Raw genomic sequence first — 18,492 nt, forward strand, 5'->3', positions numbered from 1 at the left:
TGGAAGGCTAGGTTTCTGAAAGTCATGCTGCAAAAGCGATGTGCGTCTGTATTAATTCCTTTGTTGTACTATCGGTGAATACAATTGCCAGGTGGATTCCTTGGCCGAACACGTGATCACGATCGTAAACAAAGTTTTGTCCATTTAAATACCCTTGAACAGTGCTGGTGTTCGTGGTAAGATCCTCTGTGCGCATTTATAACACTAGCTATATAAGGCAAACAAAGGTTTGTCAGAGTAGATTATAATACACATTTTTACCAGCGAATCGGTCGCTAGTGAGCTCTAATTTTCGCCGAAAAGTATAAGATATATTGTTATTTTAACACCCCTCCTTTATCCACTTTTTTTCTGTTGAAAATCATGAGAGTCTTTCAGAAAGGTCTGGAAACATTTACTAGAGGACATGTTTTCAAAAGAAACAGGCTATAGCAATATCATGTTTACTGCCAATTTTATTTATAAAACCGGTTCTACCCTATAACCTTTGAATAGATCAACCTAAACCACGTGTCTTGAATTTAAATCACAATAACATTAGTAGGGGTGTTGTCGATCATTGAAATTTGTCCTTCAAAACCAGATAGTGAATTATGATAGGAAAAATGATACTGCGTCACTTAACGTTTCCTTGGCAATCCTATTGAAAAATAAAGGTTAAAGATAACGATAATATCAATGTCATAAAGACATAAAACAATGTAAATAGGGGAACAGAACATGGACAAGAACCCTTGGAAACTCCAGAGTTGTATTGATCAAGAAGAATTATATAAAAAAAACCTAATCTTTAAGGTAAAAATCCATTTTCAAGAAGCAAAGGGTTAATTGTTTTTTTAAAGGACAATATTTCTGACATATGGAAGTAAAATTATATCAGAGGCAACAGCTGAAATATTTATTCAAACCTTTCGCAATTAGGGTATAACTAAATTTAAATAATCATGTTTGAAGAACCCAACAAATTTAAGATTTAAAAGTAGTATTTTAAAAATACTGAAGAATAACGCTCCATGAAACAACTCTTTCTTCAGCTTACCATCACCTACCTCATTAAAGCGTTCTGTTAGCTGTGATTTTCCTCGAAAAGAAAGCAATTGAAATCTGCCAGCCAATAAACATAAAGATTATAAATGCTGTGATATGCTATTATCTTACTTGAAACGATGACCGAAGTAGATTTTCAAACGAAATTTAAATTTGTCCGTTGCCTGTTGTCATTATTGTCTACAAAGTTATTGAAAAATACATTAAGTTTATAAAACAAGGATGTCAACAGTTCGGCTTAAAGTCAACAATTTTCAAAATCTGAGTTTTGGTGTCTCAGATCAACAACGGATGCTTACTCATAGAGGCCACCTGATCCCAATCTGTTTGAAAGATCTGTTAGTCCTGGTCATAATCTGTATTGTTAAATTAGATTTTTGAGTATTGTTCTTTTTCTTAACACTTTATTTTCCTAAACCTTTCTCCAGACCCAAACGAGGAGCAGGGTATCACTGTGTAAAAGGAATTCAAATTTGATCAAATGAAGGCATGCCTTTTTAAGGGGGATTCATTTTTTTTAAAAAAGATATAAAAGTGGTTTTCTTAAAATGATCCTTTTTGCCAAAAAAGTTGAAACTCAAAAACTCATTTGAAGCGTCATATACCTTAGGGTCCAAGTTGTTCAAAATATGGTTATTGGATGTTGGGTGGGTCACAATTAAGGATTAATAGTTAACATGAGAAATTTAAAAATTCGTGCCCTCTTAAAAATACCTATACATGTATCCACAGGTAGCTTAAATTTTTGCAGGGACAGGAGTCAATCAGTCAAAGCCTAATATAGACTAGGGCCTCTTGCTTAAAATGTATATCATTTTATTATATAGTCTATTTATATAATCTATATAATCTATACAAGCACAAACAGTTCATAACACTACATATTCACCTGATTTTAGGCCGTATTCACCGGAGGGTCAATGCGCGTGCAACGGCATTGTGACGTCACAATCAAAATATCGAACAACGTTGTAAACAATGGTTGCAACGGCCGCAGCGAGCTACGTATCTGAGCAGGAAAACAATTATTCAAATCTATTTCAGGATTATTTTTTAACATCTGGACGTCTTAGACATAGCGAAACTCGGAAAGGAAAACACAGAGATTACAAACAGTAATCTGGAGATTTTTTTTATTTTCAACAATGAAAGATCGCAAATGAAAATGGAATAACAAACCATATTCAACACCAAAAGAGTCCATAATTGTATAATATGTTCTGCTGCTGAAATGTTGGTCAGTAAAAAGGAAGCATATTTCACCATAAACGTTAACTTGTCTTTTTATTGACAGATTAGAATCGGTCATGAGTGCATCAGATTCCATAATGGCCCAAGAGGTCTATCTTTGTAACTTCTGCAGTGGTCAGGCTGCCGAAATTTGCTGTAAAAGTTGTCAGGCTTATCTGTGTAGGAATTGCGTTGCTAACCACCTTCAGCAACTGAAGGATGAACGACATGACATCGTGCCGTTTAAAAAGAGACGAAGGCGGCGATGTACGTCACATCCGGATCACCGATGTGAGGCCTTTTGTAAGGACTGTCAGGAGCACGTGTGCCTGAAATGTTTGATTGGAGGACATAGACTTCATGACGTAGACGAATACCCAGTTGTTATCCAATCAGAAAAAAGGACAGAAGATAAAGATGAAGATGAAAATGCTAGCGTAGATGAAGAGATCGTTGAATCTAATGCTAGTAAAAAATGCTGCACTTTCTTCCTACAACCAGTTCTTTCAATGCGCAGATGTAAGTTTGCAGATTTCTACTTTTTTCCAGATCCAAGTTATGATTTGCAAAATGTGATTGGTAATTAAAGTAGACGACAATATACCGGTATCTAATTCAAATGAATAAAAATTTATTCTTCCGACACGCAGGAGTCTGCGAACATGAACTTTGTATTAGAATACCATTGAATTACCAAGTTACCTATTAAAGTTATAATTGTATTTTTTTCTTATTAGGTTGCATATCTGTGCTACAGTGTGGACCAATGTCAAAATTGATTTGTTGTGCAATTTTGTTCACCATAGGGTTAACACTCTTACTTATTGGATGCATTCCTTTCATGCAAGTATACAGTGTCAAGAAATATTCAATACGCAAGAGTATGCTTTAAATTTAACATTCTGCAAGACGACACAAGCTATTTACAAACAAGTTAATGCTTCAAGGATTTAATTCCTATTCGTTATCTTCATATTTAACGATTCAGAGAAGTGACAAGTATTGTAGATGAATTTCTTTTCTGGTTTCAGGAATTTCTATCCTTTCTTCGTTGCCTTCTTTTATGTTTGGTTTGCCCTCTGTTCTCCTTTACGCCGATATTTACCAGGCTTGTCGAAATACCCAGATCTTTCGCTATTCCTTGCCACTGGTGCCTTCGTTTCAGCCAACGCTTTTCCGATTGTACTCACTAACAGTTCCAAGGTAGGTTTTAATTTTTGTTTTTTGGAAAACCAAATTTTTTTTTACATTGCACACGTGCAAGTGTCAAACTGTCTTCATGTTTTAGAGCTTTGGAGGGTTTCACTATTTTAATTATTTTATTAATTATTTTCATATACTGTCATGTATTTAAATATCATAAAAGGGAGAACTGAAGGAATAAATTGAATTTTTATTTGTCAAGGGTTTCCAAAATTTGTCTTAAATATCCACTCCACATCAACTGTAACAATCACACGCATATTGATATGTAATATCTTATATTTAAAAAGATAAATACAACCTTGATACATTGGGTAGGATTGAAAACAGTTTCTGTTAAAACATACTTTACTTCTTTTTCAGATCACAGGTACAGCATGTGTCTTCTCAATATTCGGCAACATTTTTATATTCATCTCTATTTATAAAATGTTTTCTGAAGCAGAGAATCCTATCCCTCAAGAAACAGAATGAATATAAGAAAATGCATACATATATTAACTAATTATTTTGCGAGTACGTATTATCGCAAAATAAATGGCTCTATTAAGTCTATATACTGGTTTAATCATAACTACATGATTGTCAGGATGCAGTCTACATTTCGAGAATTACCGAAATACGAATATGTAATTTAAAGACGGAATTTTTTAAAGCAAAAAAAAAAAAACGTACCAATAAAGAAAATGTCGATGAATGTGAGACTTTTCAGACGAGGGAAGAAATTTGGACCTCTAATAAAAACGGTACACATGCATCTAATCATTGTACGTAGGCGATCTAAATGATTCATCGATTCTTTTCCTTATTGAAACTTCAAAAAACCCGCAATCTTTTTTTTTAAAGTTTGTGCAACCAAGAAAATCGGTTACTTTTTATTAAGACTACGACGTTTCTTTCGTTTTCAAGTAGCTATAATTTCAAGTAGATTTGTAAATATGCATAGTTGAACTTAATAAAATCATCAAATGCATCACTGCTTAATATCATTATCTTTTTATAACATTTAATAAATTTTAAAAGCCATAAATATCGTCGATTTATTTATGCACGTTTGTATACAGAAACAACCTGTCCCACCTCCCTGTCGAAATGGATACTTTTTGCGCCTCTATCGTAGGAGAGTTACAATCTCGAAACTGGCGTATTGGCAAGAACAATTATTCTCCAGAAGGCGGTTGATCTTTATATCAAAAAATGATTAGTATTTTCTGATATCAAATTATCGATTTTTTGATATCAGAAAATAAGAGCCAAGTAAAATTACGATCTACTTAACAATTGCTCCCCGTGATGAACATTCACCTTTCCGCCACACAAATTTGTTGCGAACTTTGTTGGGTTCTAATAAGTTTAGGACATTTCTGGATGTTAGGATGCCAGCGTTCTTCTGCATTTTTGATGATATTTTTAATCATTTATTTTGAATACATAACTTAAGCACAAACTTTATGGATAGCGCATACTTCACATTGAAGAATGAACTGCGATCACACAACGAGTACTTGCTGGTGAGCTGTGATGTAACATCACTTTACACAAAATCAACTGGAGAAGCTAATTAATTGCTGGTGTTGTCTAAGCCCGACCTAAAGCACACCTAGATCATTTACTCAGATTTATCCCACAAAGTGATATATTAGGCAAATAAATATGACCAAAAATATCGAGAACACTTATTCATTAGGCACTGAAGTTCAGGATTTTCTACCGTTCAAGGGAGTATTCAATTTTCATGTAAAAATTCTTTGCCATTTTATTTTATTTTATAATATCAAAAATATATTTTGTGATATGAAGAAATCAATTTGAATCTTGATATCAGAAATTCGAATTTTTTATATCAGAAAGATGACTTATTTTAGATATCAAGAATTCAAATTTTTTCTATTAAAAAAAAATGATGTTTTTTTTAATAGTATAAAATCCCAAAGATTTTTTGATATCAAAAATTCGATTCTTGATATCATAAAATGATTTTCTGATATCAGAAATTCGAATTTTTCGATATTAAAAATCTTCTTCATTTTCTGATATCAAAAAATATATTTTCCGATATCAGAAAATAATTTTTTGATATCAGAAAATACCTTTAAAATATTATAACGGCGCCCCATTGTATTTCTCAACAAATGCTTATGCATACCTATACTTCTGCCTTCCCCAGACGCAATGCACCAAACGTTTATTTCACTAAAACTATATTTATATGTACGATAAGTACCTTTTACTGTGACAAAGAGCTACGTTCACTTTATGCAGAAATGACCCTGTCTTTATATCAAATATTTGACTATCACTCTATGTCCTATTTCATAGAGGCCCCTATCAAACTAAAGTAGAGACTTAGTGCTTTCATTTCCTACTAAAGAATTCCTTTCTGAGAATTGAGGTATTTGAAAACAAGCTTTGAGAAAATGTAACGTTCCTTAATTTTGCAGAAAACATGCGTATCTGACTACCTTCAGCAATGAATTTTTAACATGATCACAGCCTACGATCCAAAAATTGAAACACATTTTATGATCTATAGTAGTTCTCTCGTTATGTAATTGCATATTTTGGATCAGAAGTTGTACTCCATAGGAAATATTGAAACAAGACTTCAACTTTTGGTCATTTAAAAGGAATTTACAGGCTATTGGAAAAATGTCGCATTTTATGACGTCATAATATTTTACTACATAGAAAATTACGTCATGTTCAACAGTTGCACAGTCACCAAGGATCCAAGTAATAAATACTAGAACTACATTTTAAATTAAAAGTGAAAAATTTCGACTTTTCAGAAATTCATAGGACCATAAAAGGCCCTAAGTGGCTATTGTTCTTTGTTGTTTGTATGAAATAAAAAGAATTAGTTTGACAAACAATAACTTCAACCCCTGAGGATTTTAGCTTTGTTTGTTTGTTGTTTAAGTTTAACGTCCTTCTCCGGAATTTTTTTTACTCATATGGAGACGCCACCACTTGCCGGTGGAAGCCTGCAAATTGATCTATGCTCGACACGCAGAGCTATTGATTAGTAGAAGGTTCTTTTTCTTACCAACACCCGCTGCTACACAGGACGTCGGTTTACCTTGTTTGTGTTCTAATCCCAGGACCGGTCTCCACGTCCAACAGTGCTTTCAAATCCGCCACGGAAGGATCAGCTTTCTACTTCTCGACTCTAAAGCTGAAGCTCTAGCCACTGCTCCACATTTTTTAATTGTCATTGATCATTGGCGACAGGACTTTATTTCTACTAGTATTTGATTACTGTCCATGATTCTTCTAGACGTCTGGCTAAATATGAACGAGCAGACCTGAACACTTTGGTAAAATGGATCAGGTGTTTTAGAAATATTTCAAGGAATCGTATAAGCCTAAGAACGTGAAAAGTCGATATGTGATCTATTTATCTATTTGCTTTACTAACTGAAAGATGATAAAGATATTAAAAAATCTACATAAAGTTATGCAAAGGTGAAATATGTTGATATAATGAACAGTATTTAAGCACAAACAGCTCATTAAACATTATTGAAAAAGGAGCATTTAGCAACCATATGCATGGACATCTAAAACATTAGAGGTAGGATCAGATGCCGAAGAGAAGTGAATATCCCTTGCCGACCGCAAATACACTGCGTGTTATGTTCGAGAAATAACGGGAAAATCCGTCGACAATTCAGTGTCAAAATAATTGCTTAACAGTCAGTATGAAAAAAGTTAGTCATCATTTTATTCAGTGGTAGGTTGTATTTGAATTCACCCACGATTAATTTAAGTACAGACTTTGTTAAAGTTGTTAAAATGCATTTGATTGTTCACACAAGTACTCTGAAGTTGATATCTAAAAGATGCTTGAGTTTCTGATGGAAGGTCTTCCAATTTATTGGAATTCCCATGGATATATTTTGTGTCCCATTATTAGACGACTGATTTTCCCGTTATTTCTCCATGACACCAGGGGCTTGTAACATAAAGCTTGCTAAGTTTTTGACTTAAGTAGGGTCATAAGTGCGGTTTAGGCACAATCTTAGGATCTTTCTACGTGTAAGTACTACTTAAGTATGCCCTAAACCGTAACACAAAGCGAACTAAGCTAGGTTAACTTTTAACTTATGTTAAAAATATTTCATAAGAGTCAACCTATAGTTTTTGATTTTATATAGATACATTGCTAAATGTGATTCAGTTAGGGTTTTAATTAATTACAAATTAAAGTTGACGTCCTTACCTATCGGTTTAAGTTATGTTAGATTAGATTTCGTATTAAAATTATAATTATGTTATAAACTATTCGGAATGTTAGAAAACAAATACTGCACGCTTAGAAAGTGGCGATTTGTGGTTCATTGTAAATGTTCACGACAATTGTTTATCACCTTAGATGTTTTCAGTTTACCTTAAATTGTATCTCTATTGTTTTGATAAATGTTCACTTACCCTGTAATTATCGCAGACAAGAAAAGATAATCGACCTTCTATTCACTCGAAATTGAAACTCCAAAAAGTTCAATACATTTTGAATCCCCGCTATGTATTAGGCCATGCAGGTCAGAAGCAAAAAATGCAGAAGTTTTATGACATACTCATTTGCCATATAATCAAGGATACAAAAAAAAAAATCGGGATATGTCTCCACTTATCAGCAATTCTCCCTCTCTCTCTAGAAATGTAGTGATCCCTGTCTAAATCCGCACTGGTTGCGTTCTACATTTATTCTAAACTTTAAACAGATACTTTTATTACTGTTATAGTCATAATCCCCTTTCTTGTCTGTTTTTAACAAATTATTTCAACTCATTTTTCAAAGTGAACATACAGATCCATGATTTATTGCTGTGTACAATTTATAACTACCGGTATAACCGAGTTCCCACTTATTTCAGACGTATCCCTATATTAAATTTTGTGTTTACTCGTATGCTGTGTTTTGAGTGAAATTGGAATCAGTGATCCGCCCCCCTCCCCCCCCCCCCCCAACGAAAAATTAAAATTCTTAAATCAGCGCGTCAAATAGAGATATCAAATAGAGATAATTATTTTCTTGAATGCATAATATGAATAAGGAATCTTTTAACATCGAAAGTCAACATTAAATAACTCTAAATATATGTACAAGAAAGTTAATATATACTTAAGTCACTTCTACCGGCCGCCTAAGTTTTGCTAAGATTGGCAAATCTAAGTACGCTTCTAGTTACGGTCTTAAGTTTTAGACTGTACTTAAGTCCTACTTAAGCACGGTCTTAGACTTAAGTAGCCTTTATGTTACGACCCCTGATCTCACCTCTGATGTTTTGGACGTCCTTGTTTGTTCAGCTCTTATATTGTATTGTTTTATGTACTTTTGAGCTTGAATACTGTTCGTTATCTCCATATATTTCATCAGTAAAATAAGAAATCCTATTAAATCCTCATAAATTCATTATGGGAGTAATTCCATTAACTAGGGAAAAGCTCGTTGGTTTTTAAAGTGTACTTTTTCGAGTTAAATATCTATTTGTTGATTAACATCGGTTGATGAATGACTACTTCTGCTATTTCACTATGTACAAAAGTTATAATTTATGGGGTCCCCACCAGGAATGGGGTCGATTACTTTCAAATTAATCGATTAAATTATAATTACTTTGGATTTTAAAAGTAATCGATTACAAGCTGATTACAACCATATTTTAAGGTAATCAATTACATCTGATTACTTGTCCTTCATGTAATCATGATTACTTGTGGTTACTTTAGATTGCATTATTTTTTATAAGTTTTTTGAGTTGAATAATCAAGGAAATTAAGCAGCATATTTAAATTCATTTTTAAAAACTGTTTACATTAAATAGGTACAAGTCAAAGTTTGGTGGAACAAGTCATTAAAAAGATGCATGAGATGGTTTATCTGATATCACCTGATTTCTATCTAATTAGCAAATATCTGTATTATTGTAGAGAAAAAATACAAAATAAGTAATCAAGAAATAAAACTGGACATAATAATAGTAGGGATAAAGGGATCCAGTTAGAGTACTGTTAGATAAGTAATTGACCATCTTCATAAGAGTTAGTAATGAACTTTTCAATTAAATTGCCAATTTTTAGATGTTTTTACTAGAATTAACACATTGACCTGACAGGCATGGATTAGTTCAACATTGTTATTTCCCAAGCTGACCCAACTTTAGTATACATCTGTGTTCTTATAACTATGCTAACTTTAAAATTCACACATATTTCTATTTAAATCTCAAAGGAATATAAGATATCTGATTCAGATATATATTTAAATTTAAACAGGAAAAAAACAAATGTACATGCATGTTAATTAATTGAATTAAAATAAAAATAATAAATAACTTTAATATGAATCTTTGGTAATTTTCCTTCAGTATATATCTAGCCAAACGAGGCGAATTGCTAAGTTGCTCAAGAATTTTGTTCAAGTAAGCTAGGAACTTAGAAAATTTACTCATTGTCGGGTCAATGGACAAGATTATAAGCATTTCTAGAAGCAATAAAAGAAGATATAGCTTTAGTTACATTATTATTTATTTTCATAATAATAACTTTGCTTATAAAAAAATATACACACTGAAAAGTATTCATTGAATATCAAAAAAATCATGATTTATGAACTTTCTTTTAATAATTGTAATCATAAAGTAATCAAAAAGTAATCATGATTACAGGATTTTTTTTTTTAGAGTAATCTATTAAATTACGATTACTAGTAATCAGAAAAATGGATGATTACTGATTACTAATGATTACTCTGCAAACTGTATTCGATTACAGCTGATAACGATTGCCTGGTCCCCACAAAATCCACTAAAAGGGTTTTACTGCGTACGATTCTACCAAATCACCTATCATTTATGATTTGGGCTCTACGGGACAATGTGATAAAAGTTGAAAATATAATTACCGTCTGTTAACCAGAACTTTCCTAGATTTTGTATAACTAAAAAATCATTCCATAGATTTCAACAGGTCTAAAAGCATCCCTCTTTTAAAAATCAGTATAATTACCGAAAGACAGCAACTGACCACATTCAGATTCTGATAACAAAAACAATATAATCTTTTGTGTCGCAGGAAAATTTAAACGTGATTGAAAGTCAAATATTTATATAGTGTTCTGTGCATACTCAAACATCATATTTGGTGGACATATGAACTTGTCCTTGTCACCCAAACTGCAGTTTAAATTAAATTGAATTTGTTATTATTTTTAGGATTTCTCACAGGAAATTCAATTATATCGGATTCCACCAGCACAAGCAGTATTATCTCAGTGAAGTCTAGTCCAAAATCTAACGCTGGAAAGACGAAGAATATAATCGTTGCGTCGTATTTGTCAAACAGGCGAAACGAATACAAGAACATGAAAAATCCAGACATGAATGCTAGGAGTTTTGCGATATTTGATATTTTGTGGGCCAGCATCAGTGTATCCTTATTTTCCCCATCTTCTCCTTCTTTCCGTTCATTATCCATCGGCTTTATGATCTTATGATCCTTTCTAAATATAGCATATCCCAAAAACACAATAGCAAATATAGTACCAAATAAAATGAGAAGACAGAAAACCAACATTATTATGCACATGCTATCAGATAGCATTGTTTCACCAAAAGAGGTACCAAACGTTATCAATTCAATCAAAAGACACAACCACACTATACACAAACGTAGGAAGGCAGTATGGAGATATAATTTTTGAAAAATTTTCGGTCCAATACAGTGGATACATATCGCTGAAAAAAACGCTTGTCTCCATCCTCTGTTTTCTAAACGCCGGACTGTCCTTTCGAAAAATTAAACAAAGTTGCTGAAAGCAAAATGTTAAGAAAAGTGAAGAAGAATCCTAGTTTATGATTATTCGGGTTATTAGATTCCGAGTTTATTTACCCACAAAAGGTAAAAAAAATATCTTATTGATTTTATATTAAGAGAAATTAAATCGTTTCAAAGGTCACTATTCTCTCCAATGAAAGTCAATAATTACCTTTTTTCGAGTAGAATTTGTCTCTCAAGTCATATTAAAGAATTGTAAATTACATATGGAGAACAATTGTTGTGTATTTATTCTAAATCATACACCAAATAACTCTCAATTACAAGCTCTCTGCTATGCCTTTTTTCAAAATACATGAAGCACAAATTCCATGACTAAGTCTTGTATTATTATGTGTGCAATTAGATATCTATCTATTTAATTCATTTGTCTATATAGTAATACTGGTATGCAAATTTTAGGAAAGTAGATCAGAATGTTAAACAAATTAGAATAAGATAGATTTATGTACGTAAGATAGAAAAATACTGAAAAATATTTGTGGAATCCAATACTTGTTTTTTTTTTTTTTAGGTTTGCGGGGAATTTGATGTCGTGAATGACTTTTTTTAAATAGTTCTGTTTATGACACTTTACATTTCCTGCCATAAATGAATTAAGACAGCGGAACATTAACTGGCAAAATTGGAAATATACAGCTTACGTCATTTCTATCTGCTACAATCAAAACATTCAGTGATAGACAATGAAATGGGCGGGTACAATTCGACGCGGATGCAGATTGAAATTCATTTTCAATCCACCTGAGCTGTTTTCAACGCAAAGAGTGAATGTATGATCCAAAAATCAATTTTATTTCAACTCCCAAATACGTATTGTTTGAAGTTCACATTAATATGAGTTTTAGCTTATAATTTTAAGAACGCGAAAGATAATACAAGACAAAGGTTATTTTTCAGGAGATATTTGATTCTAAAAAGGGGGGGGGAATTATCGAGTCTGGTCATGGCTTAACATGACAATATATTTTATTTTTATGATTATAAAAGTGCATGAGTTTTACACTTATTTTCACTGAAAACTGTTGGACAACTTTATTTAAAAATCGTTCACACCCCCCCCCCCCCAACCACCACCAACAACAACAACACAAAGATATACATATATTTACCAAACAAAAATGAAGTATTTGTCCCTTAAATTTTTATTCATTTAAAACACTGGACAAAAAAATTTAAACTGCATGTACCAAAATTGAAATTATTTGTCTTCTGGGTCAATCAGTAATAATGTGCCTTCTAGCATAGCTGAGGTGGATTGAAAATTTATTTCAATCTGCAATTTCAATCCCATGTTTTCCAAACGTCCGCGTCGAATTGTACCCGCCCATTTCATTGTCTATCACTGAATGTTTTGATTGTAACAGAAAGAAATGACGTAAGCTGTATATTTCCAATTTTGCCAGTTAATGTTCCGCGGTCTTAATGGGTGTCTATAGACCTAGAAAAACAGAAAATATTTAACCCCAACGAAAATTGGTGATTTCATACAATCATACTGCTGACCAGTCTAACTCGCTGTGGATAATTTTAATGATAGCTGAAAGGAAACTTAAATAATTCAGCGTAAAAATAATGACCTTCCAATTTGTATTAACAAGTCAGTCGACATTGGAGTATTGACAGATTGTATTTGAAAAAAGATCATTGTATCAGCCATAATATTTGCGTACTTTTGACTGAGCGAGATTCTACATGATTTCCACTAACGTATTTGTCAACAAGACAGTTTTGAACATATTGTATTTTTTAAAATATAAATTTTCGCTTCTTTTTACTCTGTGTAGGAATTACCCTTCCTGGATGTTGATTTTTTACGTTTTCTTGGGTCTTTGTTCACCAATTATATTGGTCTTTATATTGCAATTCCTTCCTTTGCATCATGACTTGCTAAGAGATGTGGCGATATTCCTTGCTACTGGTGCTGTGGTGTCAGCAAACGCTCTGACAACTGTCCTGGCAAAGAGTTCTGCTGGTGTAAACTATTAGACATATGGTTTTTGGAACACTCTCGAGACTTTTTACAAGTAAACTCCAGTACTGGTGTGCAGATCTTTGAAACTTTCAATATCGTATGCGACATATCGTTAAAAAATGCTCATAGAGGATCTGATTTTAATCAGATGGCATTTTTGTCTTTTGTTCATATCTTCGTTGGAGCTAGCATTCTGTCAATCTTCAGCAATATTTCCCTCTTTCCATCTATTTATAAAATGTTGTCTAGAAATGAACATCATTTTCGTTATAAGGAAATCTAGAAAGTGCAGTGTTATGTTTATAAATTTGTTTAAAATTAATCTTTCTACCAAATGAAAATGACATTTTGATTCCAAAAAAACATTGACTTTTGTAAGAAAACAATGCTAGTAACTGGTACCACTGGACCGTTTTACACCATGACATTTGATCCTACCTCTTTTTTCAAAGGTCTATGTGAGCTTCATATTATTTATGCTTTTATAGATTTGTAATGGTTATGGGCATTTAAAAAAAACACTCTGAAGACCCTAAATAATGGAATGCCCTGACTACCCTTGGAATAGACCAGTCCAACGGTTTATTGGTATAAAGCGAAGCTTTAGGGAAATCAGGCATTCAGAAGGTAACGACTGAAGCTGAAGGCTGAACTAAGAAGATTATTAGAGAAAATCAAGAAATTAGAGGTAAGAACAGAAATAGCACCAGTGACAGGTAATCTAGGGAATTGTTGGTAAGTTCTGGATGCATTAAATCTGCAGAAGATTGAGACACTCAGTTCTTTCCTATCAAAAGAAACCTAGGAAAGAAACACGGTGCAAAAGCCATACTCAGTCCCCGTCCCTAAATAAAAAAAAATTAATAAAGTGTGATTTTCCTTCAGATAGAACAGCCCTAGAATTACAATTCCAATCATTTACTCAAGCAGAGTTAGAGAAAAAGCACAGGAGTTCGCGTACCTATCAATTATACCAAAATTTTCATTAAATAAAAAAAAAATCCGTAATATACGTATAATAATAACACAAGGTGTGTTATTATTATAGGTTATTATTATAGGTATTACGTATGTTTTTTATTTACCGAAAATTTCGGAAAAATTGATAGGTACGCGAACTCCTGTGAGAAAAAGCTATATATTGTACATATATCCCTTGTAGAATCCAATCATACACGTTACAGCTTGGTCAATATTTATCTTCTCTATTCATTTATGAAATTTTATCCTGTTGTTTTTGGTATAACAGCAAGATTTTCGCATACATAGAGGATATTTAATGGTTTGTAGTTGAATATGGAATTTATTTCAGGAGTGGGACATGATTTTTATTTCCTCCATGGCGCCTGATCCCATCTCTTATGTGTTGGAGGTCCTTGTTTGTTCCGCTCCTATTTCGTATTGTTTTATGGACTTTTGATCTTTGAGAAAACCCAAAATATTTTAATTTAATGTATACTGAAAGGAAAAAGAAACACAGGTAACATAATATTTGATATTTTTTTTGACCGCATGACCGAAAATTAAGAAAATTAGTCAGATGACAATATTAGTTAGTATATGCACCAAAATCAGTACTCAGAATTACTCAACCATAAAATATATGACTTAACGTAGGGAAATAAACCCCAAAGATAAAAACACGTGAACATTTATGACGACGAGTTTGTCAGCAGATCTTGTTTTACCATTTGATGCACAAAAGGTATACGCATTGTTTTTCAATATTTACAGACGATATGAATTTCTTGCAATCTTTGTATAGTTTACAATGCAGCTTCTTGTAAATTTTCACCAATAGAACGTCTTGCCCGTTGTCAGAGATGACTAAGAATGGTTTCCAACCAACCGTGACGATGACGTTAACGCGAAACAGAGGATCTTAACAATCGGGTTATTCGTCCTGCCATCTATTTAATCGCCACCTTACTACTACATAAACCGCTTTTAATACAGTAAACTATCATAATCATTACATTCACCTGAAAACTGAAAGAAAACAATAGCGCAATTTGGTTTTTTGAGCCGGTCAACTTACTTTTGTTTTCCCTTCACTGGCGCACGCATGTGTCGTTTGAATAATTTTTCGGTGCATTTACGCATGCTCGGTTTTGAAGGGTTTAAAAGATACCAATTCTGATGAATCTCTTGCAAAGGAGAATCTAGGCTGTGACAGACGCGCGAGTGAGACATTGAAGATAATCAGAGTATTTGATTTTTACTTTTGGGGGTGGGGGGTGGGGGTTTATTGTCAAATGGGTCTCAATAACACACGAATGAAAGGCCAAAATCAAATGGGATTTTTATTACATATTCTTTAAAGATGATTTTAAAATTAAAATAGGATTACTGAAAAAAATAAACAGAAAAAAAATTTAATTCACCTCAAAAGTTTGTCCTGCGTTTCTCTTTCCTTTCAGTATATATATATGTCTTGGTTTAAGGCATCATTACACAAATTGTATGAATTTCCCGAATATGACAAGGATCACACGGACGGTGTACATGACCGGTCGGTAGGGGATACTCACTCCTCCATGGTACCTGATCCCACCTCTGATGTTTTGCAAGTCCATGTTTGTTCTGCTCCAATTTTGTATTGTTTAATGGAATTCTGGGCTTCAATACTGTTCGTCATCGCCATATATACTGAAAGAAAAAGAAATGCTGGGTAAACTTCTGAGGTGAAATGAATTTATTTGTCTTTTAATTTTTTTTTCAGTATTACTATCTAACTTTTAAAATCATCTTTCAAATAGTTATAACCAAAATCCATTTGATTTTTGTCTAATAATTCATGAGTTATTGAAGTTCATGTGACGATACCCCCAAAAGTGAAAATCGAAAACTCTCATTATCTTTTTATCTCCTGCGCATATCCTTATATCATATCGTATCCTTATTTCTCCTTAGCATGGAATCCATCAAAATGTTTATCTTTCTAACCCTGGCTATATTGGGCATGGGTAACCACGCCAAAAAATTAATCAAACGATGCGCGCATGCGCCAGTGAGAGGAACACAACAGTAAGTTGACCGGCTCAAAAACCAAATTGCGTAATCGTTTTCTTTCATTTTTCTCGTAAATGTAATGATTATCATAGTCTACTGTATAAATGGCGTTTTTTTGTGGTAGTAATGTGGTGATTTAAGAGATGATAGGACGAATAAACCGCCCGTAACATGACTCTGTTTCGCATTAACGTCTTCGTCACGGTTGATTAAAAACCATTCCAGGCCTTTTTTAACAACGGGTAACAAGTTTTATTGGTGAAAATTTACAAGAAACTGCTTAATTACCCCTTGTTTTCATTTTTATTAAGTAGGCAATTCGAAAATTAGACCCCCTGGAACTTCCGTATACTGTACCAATTATGATTGCAAGAAATTCATATCCTCTCTCAATATTGAAAAGCTGTGTGTATACCCCAGGTGCATAAAATGGTGCAACAAGATTTGTTGAAAACTCGCCATCATCAAATTGCACGTGTTTGGACTTTTTTGCATTTTTTCTTCGTGACTTCATACAGTTTACGGCTGACTGATTTTGAACATTGATTTTCGTGCATAGTAACTAAATTTCTCATCTGACCAATTTTCGTTATTTTCGGTCATGCGGTCAAAAACTTTTCAAAAATTTAGCTACCCTAGCTGCGTTTCTTTTTTCTTTCAGTAAATTTCCTCTTATATTATAAGCTTTCAAAAGCCGGCAAGAATGTAGGTTGTTTCGAAAATCATTTATATTTAAAACAGTTTAATCTTTAGTATACAATCATCTGAGTTACATCAAAAAATATAATTCCTGAAGGCTTTGAATGTATTAAGTTTAACTAAATTCATTCTTCAATATATAAATGTTGAGGACCAGAAAAGATGTTTGTTCATACGTTGTCATGCAGTTAACAATAAAGTACCTACTAAAATTCAAACTTAGTTTACCATTTCTATTTAAAGTTGTACAATAATAACAAGGAAAGACAAAGATTTTTTTATAGGACTTTTACGAATAGCTCTGACTCTTACAATTGGCAGCTTGGTTTTACACAAAAACAGTGTAGGGCAGCTTTTTTGTCTGCAAATACAATTTATCATGGAGTCAAATGCTGACCGACATTTTTTATACCAATTGTTATTCCTTTATTTATACACTGAATTGACGACGGATTTTTCCGTTATTTCCTGATCATGACAAAGAGCACACGGCGGGTGTGACCGGTCGATCAGCAGGGGATGGTCACTCATCCATGGTACCTGATCCCACCTCTGATGTTTTGGAGGTTCGTGTTTGCTCTGCTCCTGTTTTGTACCGGGTATTGTTTTATGGACTTTTAGATTGAATATTGTTCGTTATCTTCACATCCTTCTTTTACGATATAAATATTCAGCTCAACATTCAATTCAACGGAAATTTCGGACTTTCGGATTATTTCAAAGAATAAATCAGTTGTCTTCAAAGAAAACAAAAACCACAGCCCTCTCCACTCCCGGTCTTTACATGTTAGTCCCCTTTAACAACATTAGAGGCACAACCTATAACCACTAGAATTGAAACACTATGAGATAACAAACATTTTTCATCATCAAAAATCCATAAAACAATACAAAATATGAGCAGATCAAGTACGGACCTCACAAACAACAGAGGTAGGATCAGATGCCATGGAGGAGTAAGCATTTCCTGTCGACCGGTCAAACCCCGCCGTGTGCTCCTTGTCATGATCGAAAAATAACGGAAAACCGTCATCAATGCAGTGTACATGTATTTAATAATGGACTAACAATTAGCATGAAAAACGTCAGTCAGGATTTGATTCAATGATTTGCTTACAATGTCATTTTTTCGACCATAGAAGTTACGAAATGATGACTTTAAGCGCGACTGCTGATTTTCTTGTTTCATCAACATTTTGTCAATAATTTACCTCGTTTTAGAAATTGTTCATACATAGATCATGCTTATAGGAAGTTGACGATAGATAAGTTAAAGTCATTACTTTTAACATATAGTTTGGTTGTGAGATTTCCAAAGATGTTCTTATGTGTTAAAAAGTCTGTACCTCCGTACATGATACATGTTTAGTTTAAAATTCATTGAAATGGATTGAATATCAGGCATAAATGCCTATAATCGTTCTCTCCATACAGGTTTAAATGCCAAGTAAACCGTCAACTGTGAAATTAGTGACTTCGAAAACGTC

At 33.1% G+C, this 18,492-nt stretch overlaps 1 protein-coding gene across 1 annotated transcript; it reads left to right on the forward strand.

Moving 5' to 3' along the window:
• Positions 1-2,336: 2,336 nt before the first annotated feature.
• On the forward strand, positions 2,337-4,027 carry LOC134231828 (uncharacterized). Its single transcript, XM_062713803.1, has 4 exons — positions 2,337-2,796; positions 3,015-3,120; positions 3,309-3,480; positions 3,844-4,027. Exons 1-4 carry the CDS (start codon positions 2,355-2,357, stop codon positions 3,952-3,954), a joined length of 831 nt encoding a protein of 276 aa, XP_062569787.1. The 5' UTR covers positions 2,337-2,354; the 3' UTR covers positions 3,955-4,027.
• Positions 4,028-18,492: the final 14,465 nt, after the last annotated feature.

Source organism: Saccostrea cucullata, unplaced genomic scaffold, assembly GCF_032062105.1.
Source record: "Saccostrea cucullata isolate Sc308-1 unplaced genomic scaffold, CSIRO_AGI_Scuc_v1 ctg1220, whole genome shotgun sequence".
NCBI lineage: Eukaryota > Metazoa > Mollusca > Bivalvia > Ostreida > Ostreidae > Saccostrea > Saccostrea cuccullata.